Raw genomic sequence first — 23,692 nt, 5'->3', positions numbered from 1 at the left:
AGCTGTGGTCACTCCTTCTACAAACCCTCAATAGCAATGACCTGAGATACTTGCAGTTCTAGAAGTCCATTCATTGGCTTAACGATCATTTGGGAGACCTGTTTTCTTTTCTCAACTTCAACAACTTCTCTTTCATCAAAATGATGCTGGCTAAGTTAATTCCTAACTCTCCTTCCAATTCTGTCCTACTACCACACTTTCTATCTGCTGTCATTTCACTAAACAAACTGATTGTTATCACTCATTGATTGTGCACACTTGAGGGCATATACTAATTTATCTTATATGAATTTCTTTTCTAAATACCTGGCTCAGCTCTTGGCACATACTGAATGTCATTGAATTAATAAAATTATAGGAATCGTTGGTAATTTGGGTTTTCTTAATAAACTAAACTAAATGCACAAATTATACATAACAAGGATGTCCCAGGTATTATGACAGAGGCTTGTTAATTTGGTGTTTGTTTGACACTGTAAAGACCAGAACAGAAGCAATTAGATATTACTGCTGGAGTTAGGATGAATGGATGGTGAAATGCAGTCTGGCAGAGCCTCATAATGCTATCAAACAGGGAAAGAGAGAACCTAGTATTTGGGTCTGTGTCATCAGAAAAAGCTAACAGACGGAACCTCTTAGGAGGTTTAGCAATGGTAAATAGGTGAAGAGATGGGCCACAGATACTGTAGCATGATTGACAACAAGCACTAACAGAGATGAAATTCCCAGAAACTGACAAAAATAAAAAAGCAATTGAGTGGAAAGTCAAAGAGTTTTTAAAAATCTGACAGTTGTGATGGGATAGCCAGTTAGTGGTGATCTGGAGTATTAGACTATAAATATAGTGCTATGAAGACTGACTGCATCAAATTAGATCTTCATTTTCCATTATATTAGAGACCTGGATCAAACAATCCTCAAGATAAGGATCCAATTACTGGTAGCAATATTAAAGGTAGGGATATGGTTAGAGAAGACATAGACAACTGACTGAAGGATTCAAAATTTAAGGAGAAGAAATCATCTGAGGCTCACTTGCCTGACTAGACCAGTCTGGTTCTGCCACTGGAAACCACTTATGGGTGAACCCAGAGAGCAGGGCAAGTCATAAAACTAAAGATGGACAAGGCAGGTTTAGAACATCAATTGAAAAACAGAACCTAGAAATAACATTCTTTTGAAAGACTTGTGATTCATTTATTTATCATTCATTCACACATTGGTCATATGCCAGGTTTGAAATTTATTGCTTTCAACACTAATCTCCCTAGTGTAAAACTTGGAGTTTTAGTCAGTGGACTCAATTCTAGGAAAGGTCAAATACCTTTCCAACAAATACAAAGAAGTATATTTCAATGTCAGAGACAGGGGTTTCTATGATTCTCAAAGAATCTTTTTGTAGAAGTATTAAATACAGTTTAAACTATGAATTCTCAGCAATATGAAAGTCTGTGATAAGTAAATATAAATAAAGTAAAAGTCAATTTAAAAATGTGCTATCAATAATATACTCACTTGAATTACAAAGTCCTATACACCAATTATGAGCAAAGAATTTTTAAGTTCGCAGGCATCAATTATCATTCATGGAAAATCTGAGCACAGGCTTTTTATTTTGTTGTTGTCATGTTATCTTTGATTTACTATGCCTACCATAGTTACTGGCCCTTAATGCATGGTCAGTGATTGTGTAATAAATTTAAGTGAATGGAGACTTAGTGTAAGTTACATTCTGTAACACAATTATTCAATAATAGTAACACACCGTGTTTGCATCTTACATTAAGTAAAGATGAATTCACCCAAATACCTAACTCTTAAAAGATAAATGCAAAGACCTGACAGCTCATTTAAGTATCAGTAGCAGAAGTGAACCCCTACAAAGTAAATTTTATCACCGGGAGGAACGAATGAATGACCCTGATTACTTGTCAATAGAAAAAGATGTTGAATGCAGGCATTTTCTTTCTCCTTTGGATCAGCAATCAGACTCACTCATAGTTCATGAATTCATGAATAGCACCATATACTTCCTTTGCATTTTCAAGTAGCCAGTGCTTCCCAAGTGTTTATATTACAAGTGTACTCAGTCATCTCTCTTTTTCTCTGGTGTACTACTCCCATGATTTTTAGCCAGACAGGGCTTCAAAGAGTTTCTTGCATGGACTCAGATTCTTTCAACAAAGTTTTGCTTTTAATTAGAAATATTTATTCCTTTTTAGTGACAGGACTATTTGAATGGTTAATTTGTGGTCATGAAGTCAAATGTATTGATTTCACATCTAAAACAAAGGTTAATTTTAGCTGTTCTAATGAACATGGGAATAACTTGAGATGACTCATTTGAGAAATGCTGGCACTGGTTTCTGTACCTTGATTTATTTCCAACAGATGCATGAAGACAAATGTAGTCACAAAATCTACCATTTTTGAATGAACACTTGCTTCCTTAAATTTTGAACATTTATTTAATTAAAATGTGAAAGAATTAAAGTCATTGGAATAATTTGATTCAATACCTGAAAACATCATAGCTCATAATTATCTGTCAGATAAGGGTAAATGGCAGACCTTAATATTGAAAAGATAGAGGAAATAGCAAATAGAATTTCAAAACTTATTATGGAATTCCCAATAAACAATTTAGGAATTCAAAGGTCACATAGGCTGCATTCATTATAAATGTTTTCATTTTATTTCCTCAAAGTTTACTATTTTTCACTCATGAAATTATTCATGAGAGGTTTAATGCATTGGGCAGGAATTAATTTCTCATTCTATTTCTCACAAATACTTTCAAAGCTCATATGCCCTAAATACCAACAGAAGAGGTGAAATGAAACGAGAAAATATAGGGTCAACACTCTTTAATCAAATAGCACAAAGAGGTGAATAGTTCAGTTCATGGGAAAAAAAAGAAACCACAAAACAACCCTCAGAATTCTACCCTTAACTACAAGTCTATATTTAGGCTTTGTTTAAATGAAAAAGAAACAAAACAAAAATAAAATCTTTTTACAGTAATTGCCAAATGAACATCTCTTAGACATAAACCATAATATTCAGTGCTAAGTAACTGTGAGAAAACATCTCTCCTACTAAATGCTTTTATCTTTAACTATTATTTTTCCCCTTCTTACCTGATAGGCGCACCTTTGGCCTGTGCTGGTCTCAACAATACAGTTATTGTGGTGGCAGTTTCATTGAGAGAGGCATCAATTCCTTCATAGTCAGGTAAAGTTGGAGCTGAGAAATAATTATGAAGGAAAAATTATTTCAGTCAATTAATAGGAATATATTACAGTTGAGGATGAATAAATGGCTTTTAGGGAAAGATCAGCTTAGTACTTCTACTTAATTATCTAAAATACACACTATTTGGTAGCATAGCATGTTATGGAATATTAAACTTGGAAACCAAAAGCAACAGAAAACCATTTGCCAAGATTTATTACAAAAATTAATAATAGCCTAGCAACTTGTGACTGCAAGACATTTTGTGAAAATTGTTTAGTTATTACTTTTCTAAGAAGTTGCAATTAGCAACGATGTGATGGGAGACAGGGGGTGCAAGTTCTATATTTTGGGGGTGCAAGTTCTGAAGTTGCATAGGGAGATGTGGAGAGAAGCACTGGGAATTGAAGTAAAGGGCTGCATGGTAAGGGAGTGTCATTTAGACCACAATCATAGACCTTATGATTGTGGAAAAGGCAATTATTAGTGTTTGGGTCATTTTCACCGCTGTGATTACAATAGAAAAAGTATGGGAATGGTGACTTCAGTTTTGATATACTGTCAATGAATGCAAGACTGTTAAAAAAACAAATTTGTAAGTTTTCAGAATACTTGATAACTTTTGGGGTAGAACCTTATTTTGAAATGGGTGAAAAAGAAATCTCAAATGACTTTTAATTGTTTCCATGTAGAAAGATGTTTAAAAGAGCATATAACCAGTAGAACCTATGCAATTACCAGAAAAAGAGAACAAATGACATCTATTGAAATTTTTGAAATATTTCATGCATTAATTGAACAATAATTGAATGTACATTATGTGTCAAATTTATGAGTAGTACCTAAATAGAAAGGCCAAAAAACCATGGTCTCTGGCATATATAGCATTAAAAGTAAGGATTCACTTTTTTTAAGAGTGAGTTGTGAGCCTCCCTCGTGGCACAATGGGTTAAGAATGCACCGCTATGAAGCAATCCGCAGCCACTGTAGCAGGAGTTCAATTGCCAGCCAGGGAGGTGACCCATATGGAGCAGCAGACCTCTGCTGTCTCGCCCACTGCTCCCCTCAGCAGTGATTTCGGTCAGTCTGCCTGTTCTGTTCCCCACTCTGTCTCTGGTGAATCCTCTCACTCCCACACCTCTGGCCTGTACCCCAGTTCTTATATGCATAAATAATTTTTTTTTAAAAGAGTGAGTTTCTTACAAACAAAACTCATAGCAAAATGTTAGGTGACCAGAAGAGGTATCTGAATCTTAAAAGATTTTAGTTCTCAGTAATGTCTATTTGTTCACTACACTAGATTTGAAAAGTCTATCTTTATTTTGTAGATATCTCTCTTGAAGGAACTCATTGTTTTATATCACTATTGCTAATTCTAGAGGGTAGGAAACGTGTTTCATTACACTGTAATATCCCCAAATAATATTTTAGTATAGCTATTTGTTTCATAATTAGATAAACTGGTGATTATAAAACACTGCTATTTTCAAACATAATGGATTTTTAATATTTGAAAATTCTTTTTATTAGGATATTAAGATAAATCAAATGTTATGCAAAAGAACTATAGTTCATATTGGAATAGCTCATCTGTTTCATGACATGGATTTCTGAAGTTATATATTATATTCAAAGCATTTCCAAATAAAAATTTTAACTTAAAATTTAGAGAGTATGTAGTTTCCTTTGGGTATAAATGTTACAAATTCAGAATACGGTGGAAAATGTTTAATTATGGATTATATTGTTTTACTCAATGTAGAACTGTAATAAAAATGAATATAAGGGAATAAAGAAAGCTTAGAAATTCACAAATGCTATTTTTATATATTAAGTGGGTGATCTTTTGAAAGATGTATTTTTTTTAATTTAACAATTCAGTTACATATAAAAGATACAACTATTTTAGTAAGCTTTAACAAGTACAAGGCTAAATTCTGGCAAAAATTTAATAAAGTTTAACGGATGACTTGACTGAAGGAGGCATTATATCTGGAAGGAAGCTTGTGAAATGCATTATGAAATTATATCTGGAAAGAAGCTTGTGAAATGCATTATGAAATTGTGAAAGAACAGAAAATTTAACTGTATTTATCAACCTAAAACTCTCCAAGTTACCCCATTCAGAAATTTGGCGTTTTCCATAAGATTTCCAAGGAAAACAAAAAGTTCATATTTGTTTAAAATTACCAGAATGTCAGGGAAAATGGCACAGGCAAGGTATGTGGTACTAAAATATTAGAGTACTCCAATTTTTAATAAAATCCACTTATGTTAAAAACCTGATAGCATTTTAACTGCCAAATCTTCGAAAGGACAATGAATTTATTAACATATATAATGAACTTTGAAAGACTGCTAATAATATATACATTTTAAAATGACCACTGTCAATTAAATGTGACCTTTTAAGATTATGTTTGAATTTGGATTTATGATCAATAGTAATCTGTATTCAGGTATTTCCTGAAAGTACCTTCAATCATGAACAGAATCAGTAAGTGAGATGGACGACAGTCAGTGTATATGTGACACTCTAGGACATGCTGGAATAAAACAAACCTGCTTGCACTTTGTTCATTTGCATACCTGAGATATTGGTGGTCACATTGATAGCTGTTGCTGGTCCAAAGCCTTTCACTGTGCTGGCTCTTATGAAAAACTGATACGTAGTTCCAGGATGGAGATGCATAAAGACATGGTGTGTACTGTTCCATAAATTTGATACAGTCTGAGGAGGTCCAGCCACTGGAACTGCAGGATCAAATGATCTGATGCTGCTGTAACTGACCTATTTTAAAAAATATATTTCCTATTACATGGCTAATATAACTATAATTAATTTCTAAATAAACCCCTTTGAAATAAATTAGTATTAGAAATAGATTGCAAGGGCATCTCCGTTGAACGAAACATTTTTTTCTTTTCCTTTTTGCTATGATTGCTTCATTGTCAATCTGTATTATCTACATATGTGCATATAGATGTATGAATGTATGTATGCCTATATATATGCATGTATGTATAGCTATCTTGCTACATATTATTTAGTTATATCTGCTATTTTCTTCCATCAAAAGGTAAATTAATATACTTGAATATGAATACACATACATACAAATTTTATGATTGTAAATTTTAATGCAACAGAAAGTGTTCAACAATATATATGATAATTAACATCATTCAATATTTTGTCAAAGTTATACAAGAATTTCATGTAAGTAGTATTCAAGTATGCTAATGTCACAAATTATAAGACTGCACTAGTGATTTTTGTTAGCATAAAGCACTCTGTAGTCACCAGAAATTTAAGTATTTTATGCCCTAATCAGCACTGACTACACAGCAACAAATGTACACACTTGTATAATTAAAATGATCATTTTGTTTCTTCTTTATAACTTCTCATATTTAAAAATAAGAATGATTTGTATTCAAAGTCGAGATGAGGTTTTGGTATAGTTAAAATAATAACATATTTTTCCTTTTTTGGATATTAAATCCTACCCTGAAACAAGTGACATTCAATAGCCTCCCCTAAAGTATGAAATATGTGCTTCTTAATTTTACAAAAATGTATATATTATTAACATTGGTAAGTCTGTCGGACAAGGTTAAGCCTGCCTCCCTAAAACAAATAATAATCTCTCTATTAGAGGGAAACTAACTTTTTCCTTTAACTTTTTCTTCATCCTACATTTCTATTAACTTCCTCATTCTCCCAGTACCTCATATTGAGTAATGATTCCATTTGGATCCAAAGGTTCTTTCCAGTTCAAGAAGATCTTATTTTCAAAGGATGTTCCTTGAAGAGAATTGACTGGTACAGGGCCAGGCACTACAAATATACAAATGTGGGGTTATAACAATCCTTACATCAGAATCAGAACAAGTTAAATCATGTAAAGCTAGGTACACACAACTAGAAACAACATCAAATGTGTTTTTAAAAGCTAATATACTATATGATCAATGTTCTGACTATAGTACATAGAAATTTACACTAAGTTTACTAAATTGATTAAGACCTAGATGCAACACTGGAAGTATGAAATAAATTGAGGAAATCATAGCCAAACTCTCAGTGACACTTGCTTCAGTGATGTGACCAGGGACAGAACTCCAATGGCAAAGAAAATGAAAGAAAAGTTAAATGAATGGGACTACATCAAACCAAAAAGCTTCTTCATAGCAAAAGAAACTATCATTAAAACAAAAAGATGACCTTCTGAATGGGAGAAAATATGTGCACATCATACATCTGACAACAGGTTAATAGCCAGGATTTACAAAGAACTCATACAATTCAAAATAGATGTTTCTCCAAAGAAGACATATTGATGGCAAACAGGCACATGAAAAAATGTTCATCATCACTTATCATCAATGAAATGTCAATCAAAACCACAAAGAGATACCACCTCTCTCCAATGAGAATGACCCTCATTAAAAAAAACCCCCAGAAACAACAAATGTTGTCAAGTGTGTGGAGGAAAAGAAATCCTCACATACGGTTAATGGGAATGTAGACTGGTTAGGCATTATGAAAAATGGTATGGAGTTTCCTCAAAATAGTAAAAATAAAAATAAATCTACTATATGATCCAGCAAATCTAGCACTAGGTATTTACCTAAAGAAAGCAATTTCATTGATTTGAAGGGATGCATGCCAAGTTGTAGAGACAACTTAAACGCCCAACAACAATTCAGTGGCTTAAACTGATGTGGTATATACACACAATGAAATGCTACTTAGTTATTTTAAAAAGGTGAACTCCTGCTATTGATATTTGGCCAACATGGGGTGGAATAGGAATGAATTATGGTGAGTGAAGTAATTCAGAAGGAGAGAGACAAATACCAGATGATTTCACATATATATTGAATACAGAGAAACGAAACAATGGAACTGACAAAATTAAACCAAAATTAAACCAAAACAAACCCTAGAAATATGACTGCAGAATGAGGCTGCTAGAAGGGGAAGGAAGATGTTAGGAACAAAGGGGTATGGGGCCCCATGACCTCTGTAAAGGACTATAGAAGCTTAGGTGGTGAATGTAGTGTGGTAACATATATCTGAGGAGGTGTGACTCTGGTCCCCTGAATAATAAAATACTGTAAACCAATGTTACCTCAGTAAAAATAAATCAATAAAGTAAGTCTATAAACGTCTAATGCAGGAAATGTACAACTGCAAAGTTATTTTTTATTCAAAAGAATATTTTATCACCTTAGAGACTTCACTAAATTGTGTAGTCTAGTTTTCTCTGTTGTATACCTCCAATAACATGAAGATCTCATTTGTAATTTGTTTCAAGAACAGAGTTGTATTTCCCTGAAAGAATTTTTTGAAGATTATAAGCCCCAAGAGTCTCCATAAACAAAATTCATAAAATAATGGATGATGAAAATAATTAGCACTTTAGACTCAAAATCCAAATCACATAATACTGAATTAGAATGCCCCATTAATAATCCACATGGCTTTTATAGCCATACATATTATAAATTTATATAATTTTAAAATGACAGCACTGATCATTACAAGTGAAAAACTATTTAAGATGAGTAAGTTCAAATATCACTGTATCACTGCTTCAGTCTTTAAAATGAAATTCACTTTTTTTTTTTGAAAGAGGCATGTGTTTTTATTTATTTATTCGTTTGTTTTGTTTATACATGCACTGGGTACAGTCAGAAGTGCAGGAGGGTGAGAGAATTCACCAGAGCCAGAGCGGGGAGCAGAGCAGGTAGAAGGACCGAAGTACACTGCTGAGGGGAGCAGCGGGCGGCAGGAGAGGTCTGCGCACTATGTGGGACCCTCATCCGGTGGCCGGGGAGCAGCCGGGGATCGAACCGGCGCCTCAGAGGCTGCGGGCAGCTTCGCAACCCAGCGTTCAACCGCTGCGCCACCGGGGAGGCCCTGAAATTCACTTTTTCAAAGCCATGAATCAAACCATTTTATAACATCAGACTCATTTAGAACTCAACAATCAGTATAACAGTTCTGAAGTGTCCCCAGGTATGACAAGATCTGAGAAACCTTCATTCTAGTCCTTATTTGCAAATGTCATATAACTGTCAATACCCAGTGGCAGCAATGAATGATGCGTCAGCTTCTATTCACAAACTACAGGATGCTTTTGTGGAAATGCATTTTTCTTTTAATATTTTACTTAAATGTATAGTTGCCATTTATTCACATAAATATCCAATTTCTTGTCCTAGTAATATTTAAAAATATTCCTCATCCATCCTACTTTGCCTAAAAATGTGTTTTCTTTTGAAAGTATTGACCTCAATATTGGGCAAGTGTGATTTTTAATTAATATTTTTTTTAATCTAACGTTTCAGTGAACTTCACACATGACATTATCTAGAAATGTAGTTTCAGAGTATACAGCAATTTTGTGAGGATTGAAATAAATTAAAAATCACTGGATCAAAGGAAATGCAATGTGTCGTGGCTTGCAGCATCAAGAAATTCTGAATGATATGTCAAAAGAGTAAGATTTATTTCAAACACAAGGAGATGATGAATGATGTTATGACCTCTGGGACAGACAACGTAATTTGGTACATTAATAATAAATTCATAAAGGAAAGAAACCCATAGTAAATAGGAAAGATGCCAGCAGTAAACTTCAGAAGAAATGTTCAGCTAAGATCTCTGAGAAAATTACCAAAATCATTCCTTCCACTGCACTCACACCCAGATCCACAATGTGGGCATGTGCTCAGTAGTCAATCAAGGCAGATGGGTTTTGATGTCTTCTCTGTGTAATCTGTGGTATCTACTGGGTCTGTCATGGGCATTATTTTGTTTGCAAAGAAGTACCTGTTATTTCTATTAGACTGAAATGACATAAGCATAATATAACTGAGGAAAAAACACTCTTCACCTTTCTGTACATTTCATAGATGGTAACTACTGTGGGCAGAAGGAGGCAAAAATCCCAATTAGTGAGTGAATGCTTATTTGATCATACAATAATCACTACTTGTGTTCCCAATTGACCAACAAATATTAAACGATGTCGTGGATATTTAAAATTGCTCACACATTAGGGACACTTTAAAAATGTCCATAATTTCACACTGAAAAAAGAGTAGAAATGTGGTGGTGTCCCTAGAATTAATATATTTCTCTGCTCCTCTTACACATGTTTGGTTTTGTCAGTAGGATTTACTTCAAGTACCTACATGCTAAATTAATGGGAGGGAAAAGTTTTGGGGGGAATTGTGGACAAGAGAATTCTATACCACTGATTTTTCACTTAGGCCAGTATAGCAGATGAGAGAAAGAAGTATACTAGCTAAATGACAAGACACACACACAATAGGTGGGACTAGGGGTATCGACAAATTGTATTCAGTAACTCTCTGCATTGTGAAGGAAGACAGACATTGTCTGTCTATATACAGATAACATCCACATGTAGTTTCAAGATTTTTATAAACATAGCGCTAAGTTGCTAAGACCAAGAACAGCAGTGTTCACTTTGTGGGAAATGTCAGTTCACATTTTTGCATGAATAACTTTTAATGAAGACAGAATGCTCACTTTTATTCCCCTACTTGTGTTTTCTTTGAGAGCTGTTTCAGCTAAATATTTTTTGCATATAAGAAAGTCCCTTAATATATAACTCTCAAAAGAAAAAGACAGGAAAAATGAAAGGTAGGTGTGGCAAGATTACTTTAAATATGCATTATAGCCTTTAAAATATAATGAATGTAGCCTCCCTGGTGGTGTAGAGGTTTGAGTGCAGCACTGTGAAACTGTCTGCGGCCTCTGCAATGTGGGTTTGATCCCCTGCCCGCCAGGGAGATACCCATGTAGAGCAGCAGACCTCTCCTGTCTTACCCGCAGCTCCCCAACAGCATTGTCTTTCAGTCAATCCACCTGTTGTGCTCCCCACTCTGTCTCTGATGAATCCTCTCACCCCCAACCCCGCACCTCTGGCCTGTATCCCAGTTCTTGTATAAATAAATAAATGTTTAAAAATATATATATATAATGAATGTACATTTAAAAAATAGCTTTGTATTAGGAAAAATATCCCCAAACTAGACTTTTCTGCTGAGCTAACACCATAATATTGACTTTTATGAATGCTGGGATAAAAATGAAAACAAAATCTCATACAAAAAATTCTACCCATGCATTAAAAAAAGTATGCAATAAATTAAATATACATTCTACCTTAGGGTTCTGGTGGGAAATCATTTTAGCTTTGCGCTCATGATTTATTAATGTCTCCAGAACTCTTTCACGGAATTATATTTTTTTATTAGATGGTTGATAATTTATTCTTTTTCTATGTATATAGGGCAGCAATAATTTAGTAAGACTGACTTAATTAGATCATCATAATCCATAGATCTTTGCAATAATAGATTATGATTTAGGTATTCTGTGCCTCTCTCAGGAGCACTGAGACACAGCAAGTATTCTACATAGAAACTAAAGCTTTCTGTGCAGATTTGAAGACTGTTACTTGCAAATCCTTCAATCATTTAGTCTTGTCCATAAAATTAAAGGAGAAAAGAACCGCACCATATTATGTGATCATGTTATGAAATAATGATACATAACTCAGTAGCATTACAACCAGTAAAAAAAAAAAAATCTTTAAAGCAGAGGTTAAAATAAAACAGAAATAGAAAATAATATCAAAATTAGAATGTAGAATTAATGTTATTTGCTTTTATGAAACTACTTTGGGGTAAAATAAATAGCATAGTGACATGTTTTATCAATTTAAGACATCAATCAAAATTTCTCAGCAATCCATTTCCTGATTATTAATCTTGCGATATGTAAACTCAAAAACACATTAAAATTTAATGTATATGGAAAAATATTATATGTCTGACTTCATATTTTGGTTCATGGGAAGGAAAAACAAGCAAAAAACCATACCAAACAAAGCTATCAAAATGAATTATATTGTTAGAGAGTCATTAGTTAAAAAAGCACAAAACTCAAGTAATTGAGTTGAGTCTAAAACTACAAATGGAAGAAATCATGTTCTTTTAAATTTTAAGTGTATGAAATAAACATGTAAGTAAAAACATGGGTAAAAAATATCTAGTGTAATATAGATATTTTAACATCTATACCACTTGATAAAATGAGTAATAAATTTTCAGAACTTTTGTGTCTGTATTTATGTACTACAATAGGATTTAATACTAGTTAGGTATAAGTTCAAATATATAGCTAAGATCTCAAAAGTGAAAAAAAATACATTTATCATCCATAAATTTTTGATTTATTCTTTGAAATTTCATAAATATGACAGTAACTTCATGAATGATTTAGGATAATTGAAATTGTTTCCTTCAAAATCCGAGTTAAATGGGGTTAAGGAGTTCTCATTTGCTTTAATACAATGAAAACAACAGGAAAAATGAGGCTTATTTCCACATTCAGAATGAGAGAACTTGGAGTGATGGGGATTCCTAGGAATTATGATATAGTGAGCTATTTTATGTCAATCTCATACATGGTAGACATCAAAATACACATTTGACCCCTAAAGTTCAGAATGGGTGAATGTGGGAACACTTCAGATATTAAATACACCCTGTTTTCTGAAACCTAAACAAAAAAGTATTTTTACTAGTTGATAAACTAATCAAGCAGAATTTTAGAAGGGTATAGAACCTTATAGATTATCTAATTTAAACTTTTCATACCAAGATAAGAAAATGGAGAGGTAGAGCAGGATTTGCCATGGTCAGAATTATCATCATCCGGACATAATGCCCATGACTCCTGACCTGCAGTCTGGCTTTGCCTCATTTCCCTATGGAGCACATTTCTTCCTACATGCTTTCATTCATAAAAGGAAATTATGACAATAAAATGTCTTATATTAAAATAATATACAACATTAAAACATTATTACTTATGAACATTTTTGTATAGGATTCAACATACTTTTGGTGTATTCATGTACTGCTGCATATGTTTTATATTCATTTAATATAACTATAGATGCTTGTTCCTATTAGTTAATGATTCAGAAGCATCAGTAAATATTGGGCAAGCTATAGTTCAACTAATTGGTGGTAGTAAGATGGATAAAAGATGATAACTTGCTGATAACTGGTAATGGCCTTTACTTAAATAAATGAATGGTGACCTTTTTTACACTTAGACTTATATAAAGTCATCAAAAAAATGAATGAAATAAGTTAAAAGGGTTGTTTTCAAATGTTATGGTAAATGAAAACATAAAAATACAAAAATGTAAAAATACAAAAAACTGAATATTTAACTAAGCACATTTAAACATCAATATGTCATATGCACACACACGCGCACACACACTTATACACATAATAGATATAGTACCATAAATGTTGAAAATTATTTTTGAACATATAGTAAGAAAACCTCTACTTAAATTTTTGGTGTTGTGGCAACTTCTCTAATATTGTATAAAATGAAAAAGAAAATACAGGCCCAATTTATCTAGCATTTGGATGCTTCTCTGAAGAATATTATGTTTTTGTTTTTTTTGTGTTTTTTTTTTGGTAAAAGGCACACTCTTTACAAAGTTAATCTTTTTTGAGAGAACATAGTAGCTCCAGAATCAAATTCAGTATTAGGTAATCTAGAAAAACTTTTAAGCAACCACCTCATTCTTGCTATATAATTTCCCCTTTTAAAATCAGGAAGTATGAACATACCATCTTCATCAGTTTGAATAATTGTCTCTTCACTCTCCTTCCTGCCTTCAGGATTGGTTAGGATCATTTTGAGGCTGACGTTTGTATAAGGTGGCAGATGGTTCACAACATGCTGAGGAGCTTTGGGGTCCATGTCTAAACAGTCTGCCTTGCTCTCATTGTGACCGCGGAAGTAATGGTAGCAGATAGTGACATTAAAAGTGTGGCAACGAGTAATGTTGTAACCCAAGGATTCCCAGTCCACAGCGATGTGTCTTGCCTGTATCTCAGCAATCTTTAAAGTCTTTGGGGTTCTCATAGGTTCTGAAAAATAAAACAAAGATCCAGATAGCTGTCAGCTTTACCATGAATATTTATGGAAAAATAAAACATTGCGCAGAACACCACATGTACAAACCTAAGAAAATTTGGAAGTCATCCTGAATTTTGTTTGTATTTATATATTCATAACTTTACTCTTGACAGTTTCAGTCAGGGACTATGATTTACCAATAGGAAAAGAAATGAAGTGGATATTTGTCAACAACTCACAGTACACAGGAATCTGGTGGCAAAATAACCTGAGAACTTAACCACAATACCTTTATAGTATTTGTTATGGCTCATTTTCTCATCTTTCTTTTTTTTTTTTTTGTCCTTACTGAGCAAGTGAATTAGCTAATATATCAATATATCATAATGGATAAGAGCCTACATGTTCTGCTCTATGATTTGTCATGTCACCAAGTTATGCTGTATACTAATTAGTCTAACTGTAACACTAAACTACCATTTACAAAATATGATGCAGATATTAATTAACATTTATTATTTAAGTAATGATGTTGCTCAGCAGAGCAAAAAAGAATGTAAGAAAAATTACAAGAACATGTATATATTCACATTGTCATCTATCCTTCTTGATCTCTATTTTTTCCTAGGAATTTCTGACAATCCATCCACTGTCACCCAAACCAAACGGGGAGGTGACTATTCACTCAGCTGGAAAATGCTGGCAGAACTAAGCACTCTGAAGGTTGGAGTCCATCCATCACTGTTTTCTAAGTGTATCCTTTCCTATGCAAGGCTAACTTTAATCGTCTAACTTAATCAAAATAATTACACTTTATGAAAGTCATGGCTATGACAATGTCCACATGGCAAACAACCAATAAACAGCATAATTTTAATACATTTATTTGAGGAAGAACTTAAATTCAAGGCCAAGATCAAGGTCTTGTTTGTGTCTCTTTTTATCTTAAATCACTAGAGAGAGCCAATATTCTGGGGTTAAATAGAATTTAGTAGGGAAAAAAGGAAAAAAAATAATTCAAAAAAGACCAATTTGGGTACTTTTTATAAATTTCCATTTCTTAGATTAAATCTCAGTTCCTGTAAAAATAATCATCATGGTACACAGATGGCAAACCCAAATTGGGATTCTAGTTCAATGTATTTAATGTGTTAGCTGAAATATACTCTGGTGGCCATTTAAATTAAAACTTCAAAACTGCAAAAAATATACACATACATGCAAATTAATCTGTGGTAGAATTGAATGCTTAGATTTTAAATACTGCCTGCTAGTCTTCTGACTGTTCAAAGTATCTTATCTCCCTATTATACCACTTGTGTCTCCCTATTATACCACTTCAAAACTGCAAAAAATATACACATACATGCAAATTAATCTGTGGTAGAATTGAACGCTTAGGTTTTAAATGCTGCCTGCTAGTCTTCTGACTGTTCAAAGTATCTCATCTCCCTATTATACCACTTGTGTCTTGTAAGTTTTACCTTAAGCACTGTAAGTAGGCTGGAAAAAAAGATAAGTCTTTCTAATCATTTTTGAAATTCTTTATACTAGACACAAGAGTGAGGTAATGACACTTTCATTTTAGTCAGAAAGCACAGTCTTAGGCACGATGGTCCACCAGCTGACTAAGCAGTAATAGGCAGGATCATTCTGCATTTTCCTGATTATGATTGTGCTGCCTGGTTGGTTAACAGTCAAGTACAATTGAGTGGCCTTGTTCAGCTTAGATCATACATTGTTCTGAAAATACCTAGAATGAGAAATTAAGATTCTGCAAAATATACCTTAAATATATGAATGAAAATCACCCATACATCAAAAAATAAAACACAATAAAGATTACAGCTCTACTTAGTATATTTAGGACTAATAATAGTTTCATTTACAACTCCCTTTGGATCTGACATTGTCTCCTTTATGACTTTCTCTGTTTCTATGTGATCATTCTATCTCAGTCATCTTTTCATTTAATTTCACTATTCAATTTGTACTTACCTTGATTTCTACTACAACTTTGAAAGCATAGCTAGATAGCTTACATACTAGGACACTGACATACAATAACAGAGTACCCCCTATTCTCAATTCTTATATTTTTAAGAAATAGAAAAAGAAATATTTATTGAGTAGTATATAAAATATACATATATATACATATATATGTGTGTGCATGTGTGTATATATATATATATATATATATGCATCACTTGTGAAGGAGGGTGAAAGGATTCACCAGAGACAGAGTGGGGAGCAGAACAGGCAGATTAACTGAAGTACGCTGCTGAGGGGAGCAGCAGGCGAGACAGGAGAGGTCTGCTTCGCCATGTAGGTTATTCCTCGGCTGGCTGGGAATTGAACTCGCGCTGCAGAGGCTGCGGTCACCTCCACATTGCTGCGCTCAACCCCCAGCGCCACCGGGGAGGCCCTATATATGGTTCACTTTGAATGATACTTGTTTTGGTGTATTTAAATGCTGCTTACTTCAATATTCCCATAAATTATATCAAAATTCTCACTGAAAATCAGGAAAGCGTAGTTAGATAAATCCTTTATATATGTATCAACCAACATAATATAATATCAGTAGCCAATACCTATTAATTGGCATAAATCAAAATAATTATGGAAATAGCTATGTAAGATGCAAAGAATCATTTAACAAAGTCAATATGGAATTTACAGCGTATTTTTTCATAATACATTCTGGAAGCTGAACTGTTATTACTAAAATAGTGCCTTAAAATATAACTGTATTGTTTTTAGTGCAATATAAATGAATTACACACAAAGTAAATATACATGCACATTTCAAGCCAAAACTTAATTATGGCATCAGTATTAACTCAAAGACACTGTGCAAATAGTTTTAATTGGCATATGCCTTAACATTTTTAAACTTTAATTAAACTAGGACCTTCTTAGGTATACAGTATATACCAGCACACATATGTATTCACACATGCTTATTTATGTACACATAAACATACATACATGCATGCATTAATGCATAGGCATGCAATGCCTCTGAGTTCTATTATGTCTGACATGAGATTACAAAAAAACACAATACATTTTTAAAGTAGAGTGATTATATATAGTAGAAACTTGAAACTGCTCTACTACCATGAAACTTATTCAAAGAAAATTCTATCAAAAACAGTAACATTACATAAATTCCTCATCCCAACCCATTATTCCATTATTTGTGCTTCATCAAAAACTGCACTGTATTTATGAAATATGAACACATAAAAAAGTTCAAATTTCTATATTGAAATAATTACCTAAATTGTCATAGACTGGAAATAGAAATATATTGCTTAGGAACCCACTATTTTATATACAAGATGGGCATAAGTGCTGTTTTTAGGCCAAAATAATATGAAGAAATGATCTATCATGGTGAGTGGCACAAAGAGACGTAGCATAGTAAACAATGTGTATAACAAACACCATAGTAACAGCAACTATGACAAAATAATGAAAATCACATTCAACAATGCACTGTATGTCAAGTATTTTGAAATATATTTAATGTTCTTTTCTCTCCAATTTTGTTTCTATTTTCAAACTCCTATTATTCATTTCATACAAATGATTTTATAAAACAGTTCTCTCTCTTTATCCTTCATTTTGTTATTCTGATAAATACAAATATGGGGAAAACAAGGAATCAAAAAAAGGTGTGGGACAAAGTTTTGGGAGAAATTTGGGGGAAAAAACTATAGCAAAGAAATAAAATTCATGAAGCAAAGGATCATATGAAAATATTTTGAACAAGTCATCTATTATTGATCGAATAGGTTATGAAAGGCATGCATCTATTAATCTAAAAACAGACTGCTTATAATATAAAGTGTATAATACCAGATATCGTGGAGGATGCTAATGTGACCTAAAGACATTTCTCATTTATATAATAAAGATGGTAAGTTAAGAAAAAGATAATATAAAATTAGAGGAAACAAATATGCAGAACACAGTTGTAAACAATATGTAATCCCATTTGATTGCTGCACAAGTTGTCTAGTAGCAGATTATATAGGAAAAATTGGTTGGAAAATGATTAGGAGAACATTGAATGTCATGATGAAAGACTGAACTTGATCCAATGGACTATGTAAAGTCATTGTGCAGGAAATTAATCAAATAACTATTTTTAACAGTTCTGTTAGGTGTGCAGATACTGAAAGTACAGAAATCCAAAGGTGGCAGTGTATTAAAGTTAAGGGGCTAAAAAGGAGTGTGACTTCAGGCTGGAAACTGATAAGTCAAGAAAATCTAAAAATTATGATGGTAAAAGAAAAAATCATGAAGTCAAACTTTGTAGCTCATTCTATTTTTCAAAAAGCTGTGTGTTCAGTATGCACACTAAATAATCCAACACTTTCCCCTAAATCATCAATTAGACTAGGCTAAATTTATGACATAAGACTAAGAAAACAGGCAGATGAATTAATGTTTCAGGCCAAATAGGATATACTTAGAGAACAGGGTAGAAAGGGGATTGCAGCAAGAACATAAAGAAGCATGAGGGAATACTGGAACATAAGCAAAATCTCATCCTTTTCATTCAACTCTAGGAGAGAAACTCAATTCTTATTAAGTGTCCTGTGAACAGATATGCAACTAAACTGGCAATATGATATTCCTGGAACTTCCAGTCATTCTATTCACTCATTTTCAATGAATCTTAGGAAAATTTGTTCTAAGTTAAAATAAAAAAAGGCATATGCAATGAAAAAGCATTTCCTGCCAAATGTAGATTAGCCAAGTTTACTCATTTCTGACATGACATTTTTCCGTTTATTTGTTCGTTTATTTCCTAGTTTTTACAGTAAAAAAAGGCTAACCTGACATCAAGATGAAATAAAAAGAAATGGCAAAAAATTTAAATATCAAATCTATAACCAGTATTATATAATTGGCAGATAAATAAAGAAGCAGCATATCACTGTCTTACTTGAATTCTCAATAGATCAAGTATGGGATTTATGTCTATAATTGTGTGTCTAAAGAGGAAATAAAGAACTACACAATGATCCTTGAATGTTAAAAAAATAAAGGCAAAGGAACAGATAAAACCTGTTGACTTTGAGTCTCCTCTCAACAACATGATGATTTAATAAGTGGTACCAGATACCCGACAAAAGACAATTCAATTTTTTGGTACTTGCTAAACAACACGTGACATGACAGGTCAATATCTATGTCCTTTTGTAGTGATAATCTCTAGTTATTCTGAAAGAGTTGTGAAAACAAAAGCTTTAGCAGCTATAAGAGAATTGAGGGCAAGGATCATATTTCCCTAGAATCAGTTTTTAATGATAAAACTTATTATCCAGCTGCCAGTCAGAGAAAAATAGAAGATTTCCCAAAGCTCATGCCAAGTAAAAAAGCAAGATCTTGTCAAAGATGTACACAAAGTAAGGACACTGAAGCATGACAGGAGCTCTGCGCTCCTGGCTGCCTTTTCATCAGAAATCCTCAAAGCTGACTGCAGTGCAAAATTTCCATTCCATTTATCAAAACAAATACTAGGAAAGTGAATTTCCTGATTTTCAGGAAAAATATTTGTTAGTGTAAAATATAAAATAATTTAGGCTAAATTTCTGAATAAAGGTGAACATTGGTATACACTGTGGGAGAAAAACACTTAAGGTCTTTGGTAGATGGCTTTTTTTTCTCAGTTTTGATGCTTTATATTCTTATTATTTTTTACTACGGTGAAAGTTTTATATTGCACATCTTTTCAATTTCATAGCATCATTAGTCTTGCCAAAAAGATTTCATCTCTGCTCCCATGGGTCAAATTGAGTTAATGATAAGTTGGTGAGATGACTTGATTAGTACTGTAACATGAAGCAGCCTCAAGTCAATTGTCATCTCTTTTGACTTTCTGGCTCTGTTGTTGAAATGACATGCTTGGGCTCAGGGGATAGAGAGTGACAGGGGGTGAATGGCTCACTCAGTTCTCCTGCAGAGTCACAGTAATATTTACCAAGTACCATCAGAACACTAAGCACACCATTAAATTAAACCAAAACATGTAATTTTCACTGCTCTGAAGAATGTTACCAGGATAATTCTAATGAACTTAGTATTTGCATTCCCTGTACAATAATGCCAAGGAAATAATTTGATTTTTAAAGAAAAATACCAAGGTGATATGCAAATCTAGATAATTTTTCTCCCAACAGGTACATCCAACTAAATGTACCATGAAGCCTAATGTTCAAAATACTGGCAGCTAAAAATTTATGGGCCTTTTGTTGATCATCACTTATATTTTTATGTAATAATATTAAACTATGAAAAAAATAGGTAATTAAAATCAATAAATCAAGTTCAATCCATTCCTAATATTGCATAGTACATGTATGTGTTATAATTTAAAGAAAACTTAAAAAATAAAACATTCTCTATAGATAAGTGTACTTGGATAAGACATAAAACAAAACAAAGGCATTTTCTTTATTTTTCATGAAAAATTTTAGCTGCATCATTAATTAAACACAAAATGTCTGACTGATTTGTATATAACCCTAAAAACATTAATACGGAAAACTTTATCGCATAACATACACCATAAAAAATAAGGTGACTACATTTAGGGCCTCCCTGGTGGCGCAAGGAGTTTAGTCCTAGCACTGAAACTATCCACAGCCACTGCAGCTGAGTTCAATCCCTTGCCAGGCAGGGAGCTAACCCACATGGCACAACAGACCTTTCCTGTCCAGCCCACTGCTCCCCTCAGCAATGTATTTCAGTCAATCCGCCTGTTCTGTTCCCCACTCTGTCTCTGGTGAATCTGCTCACCCTCTCCCCCACCTGCCCCCCCCCCACTTCAAGATATACATGGAACAGACTGAGTCATTCCAGTTCTACCAGCAAAGGTGAGTGTGTATCAGCCAGTAGGTAGTAGCTAGTCTACCTGGATTCATGACACACCAAGATCATCAGATGGTCCTAGCTGACGATTACAGAAATGTGAGTAATATATACTTGCCTTATTCCATGATTAGATTTGTGATTAAATCCATGTCATTGATATAATTTCTATTCCTTATCTCTTCATTTAGTAAATTGCCTTAATATTTGTATGAAGATTATGTCAGTGGTCTCTCTATAGAACGATATTTTCAAATTCTTATTTTTCTATGAATGGATTGTGTTAGTCCACTATATGCTTATTAAATTCTTTTTTAATAATAGGAAACATTTTTTTAAATTTTTTAAAAAGATTTATTTATTCATTCATTCATTCATTCATTCATTCAAGCACTGGGTACAGTCAGAAGCGCGGGAGGGTGAGAGAATTCACCAGAGCCAGAGCGGGGAGCAGAGCAGGCAGAGGGAGGTCTGCGCGCCATGCGGGACCCTCCTCCGGTGGCTGAGGAGCAGCCGGGGATCGAACTGGCACTGCAGAGGATGCGGGCAGCTTCGCAACCCAGCGTTCAACCCCTGCGCCACCAGGGAGGCCCAATAATAGGAAACATTTATTAACTACTTGATATGTACCAGGTACTGTAGTAGTATGGCATGTGCCTTAAAATCTGAATTCAAATGAACTTTATTTTATCTTCTTTTCTTTTATGGTCTTTGAAAGTAGGTTCATTTTTTCACCATAGTATCATTGATACAGATATATTAAATATTGGATTAATAATTTTATGAATGAAGACAAGTCAATAATTTGTTCTAAATGATAACTGAAATAGTAGTTTTCACAAACCTACTCTATCATTGCCACATAGCATTTATTAAAATGTTTTTACATCAATATGACTTTGAAAATGCATGTAAAAGAGAATATGTAATACAGCCTAAATTTCTGTTCTTAAAGTCTAACAAAAACAAAACCATATCTTTTTTGGTCCGAACCCTTTTAACACTAGTTAAGTGCAAAAATAACATGTTTTCCTCAAATATATATCTCCCTTACAAATATCTTACATCTGTCCTTGAATGAATTACTCACTCAATTTAACCTAAGGAATTTTTATCAGGTGCAATATAATGTTAAGCGGGCTGATTTTAAGTGAGTGTATCTTATGACATGGAATGCTCCATTTCCCTTAAAATAAGCCACAACAATTGCATTGCAATGATAATCCAAGTATGTATGGCTCATTTTACTTATTACAAAGATTACGATTTTAATATATCAACTTAGGTCTTTGTTTCATTCCTTCTGGAAGCATACTAAACAGACTAATTTGATTTTCAGCAAATTTCTGGAGAAAGAAGAGACATTTTCTAAATTACAATGGAAAAAATGCTTAAGTATACAAATTTCAAAAGGGATAATGGTTATTGATTCATCTTAACACTTCATTTGATTTTAAAAAATTCAAGTGATGGGTAACATGTTTGCTTCAGAAAAGTAGAAAGATAGGTAAGAACTGCAGGGTTGATGATTATTTGTCCATTTCCTTTTTTGAAGTCACCATTTATTCTCTGCTTTCATGCATGATTAACAGCTTGCAGATCCTTCACATGTAATCAATAGCTGTGAAGTTTTATATTAGGTTTAGAGATTAGACAGCCTTGATTATAAATTTTATTGATTTGTACAGCTTAGCTGCAGAAATCCCTGTACATTTTTCAGAGATTAAATTAAAAGGAGATATATGGCCTACACAGTCTAGAAATACCAGTGTGATTATAAGGTGTGACCTCTTTATACTCATTTCTCTAGATGAATAAAACCTATCTAGTACACTAAAACATGAATCAGCATGTCAACAAGCTTCAAGCTGAGATAGTAAACACAGTAAAAATGTGACAAAAAGAATTACAAAACAGCAAGTAAATCTGCCTACAACTATAATTAATACAGGAGACTTGCAAGGATTAATTGTTTCAGCTTATTTGTAAATTAGGCAATTGACAGAGATAAGAATAATGAACTCCTTAACATCTACCTAGAAAATCAAAGCTTATATTAAACTGGAGATTCATGATGTTCTTTAAGATGAAGTTATAAGGAAAAAAAATTTTAATAACTGGAAAAATAAATATGATCATTTTGAAGTTAATGAACAATCTAGTCACTATAAAATTCATAACCAAATTTGCTCTGAATATTCTCACCTTAAAAACTTAGAATTGTGTTCCTTTTTACATCCACTATTTTAATGCCTGAATAAGTCCACAAAATAAATGAACAAATAGGGCCTCCCTGGTGGCACAGGAGGTTAAGCACAGCACTGTGAAGCTATCCACAGTATCTGCAGCACAAGTTCGATCCCGGGGTCTGCCAGGGAGCTACCCACATGGCGCAGCGGATCTCTCCTGTCTTACCCACTGCTCCCCTCAGCAGTGTATTTCAGTCAGTCTGCCTGTTCTGTTTCCCTCTCTGTCTCTGGCGAATCCTCTCACCCTCCCAACCCTGGACCTCACAGCCAACATTTTTAAATTTAAAATCTTCCTTTTTCCTTTTCATGTTCTATA

General features: G+C 33.4%; 1 protein-coding gene across 7 annotated transcripts in view; it reads right to left on the bottom strand.

Annotated features, from left to right (window-relative positions):
* PTPRK (protein tyrosine phosphatase receptor type K) overlaps positions 1 to 23,692 on the bottom strand; it is a gene marked incomplete at both ends in the record, with an annotated part of 521,692 nt that overhangs the window by 96,903 nt on the left and 401,097 nt on the right. For all 7 annotated transcript variants that reach the window (XM_084227965.1, XM_084227961.1, XM_084227963.1 and 4 more), the window contains 4 exons: positions 3,141 to 3,246; positions 5,824 to 6,025; positions 6,966 to 7,075; positions 13,942 to 14,244. In XM_084227965.1, coding sequence (XP_084084091.1) covers positions 3,141 to 3,246; positions 5,824 to 6,025; positions 6,966 to 7,075; positions 13,942 to 14,244 — 721 coding nt within the window. The remainder of the gene's footprint in view (positions 1 to 3,140; positions 3,247 to 5,823; positions 6,026 to 6,965; positions 7,076 to 13,941; positions 14,245 to 23,692) is intronic.

Source organism: Talpa europaea, assembly GCF_964194135.1.
Source record: "Talpa europaea genome assembly, chromosome: 2".
In the NCBI taxonomy this organism is placed as follows: domain Eukaryota; kingdom Metazoa; phylum Chordata; class Mammalia; order Eulipotyphla; family Talpidae; genus Talpa; species Talpa europaea.
The sequence above is the reverse complement of the archived record's forward strand: the minus strand, read 5'-3'. Positions and strand labels throughout refer to the sequence as shown.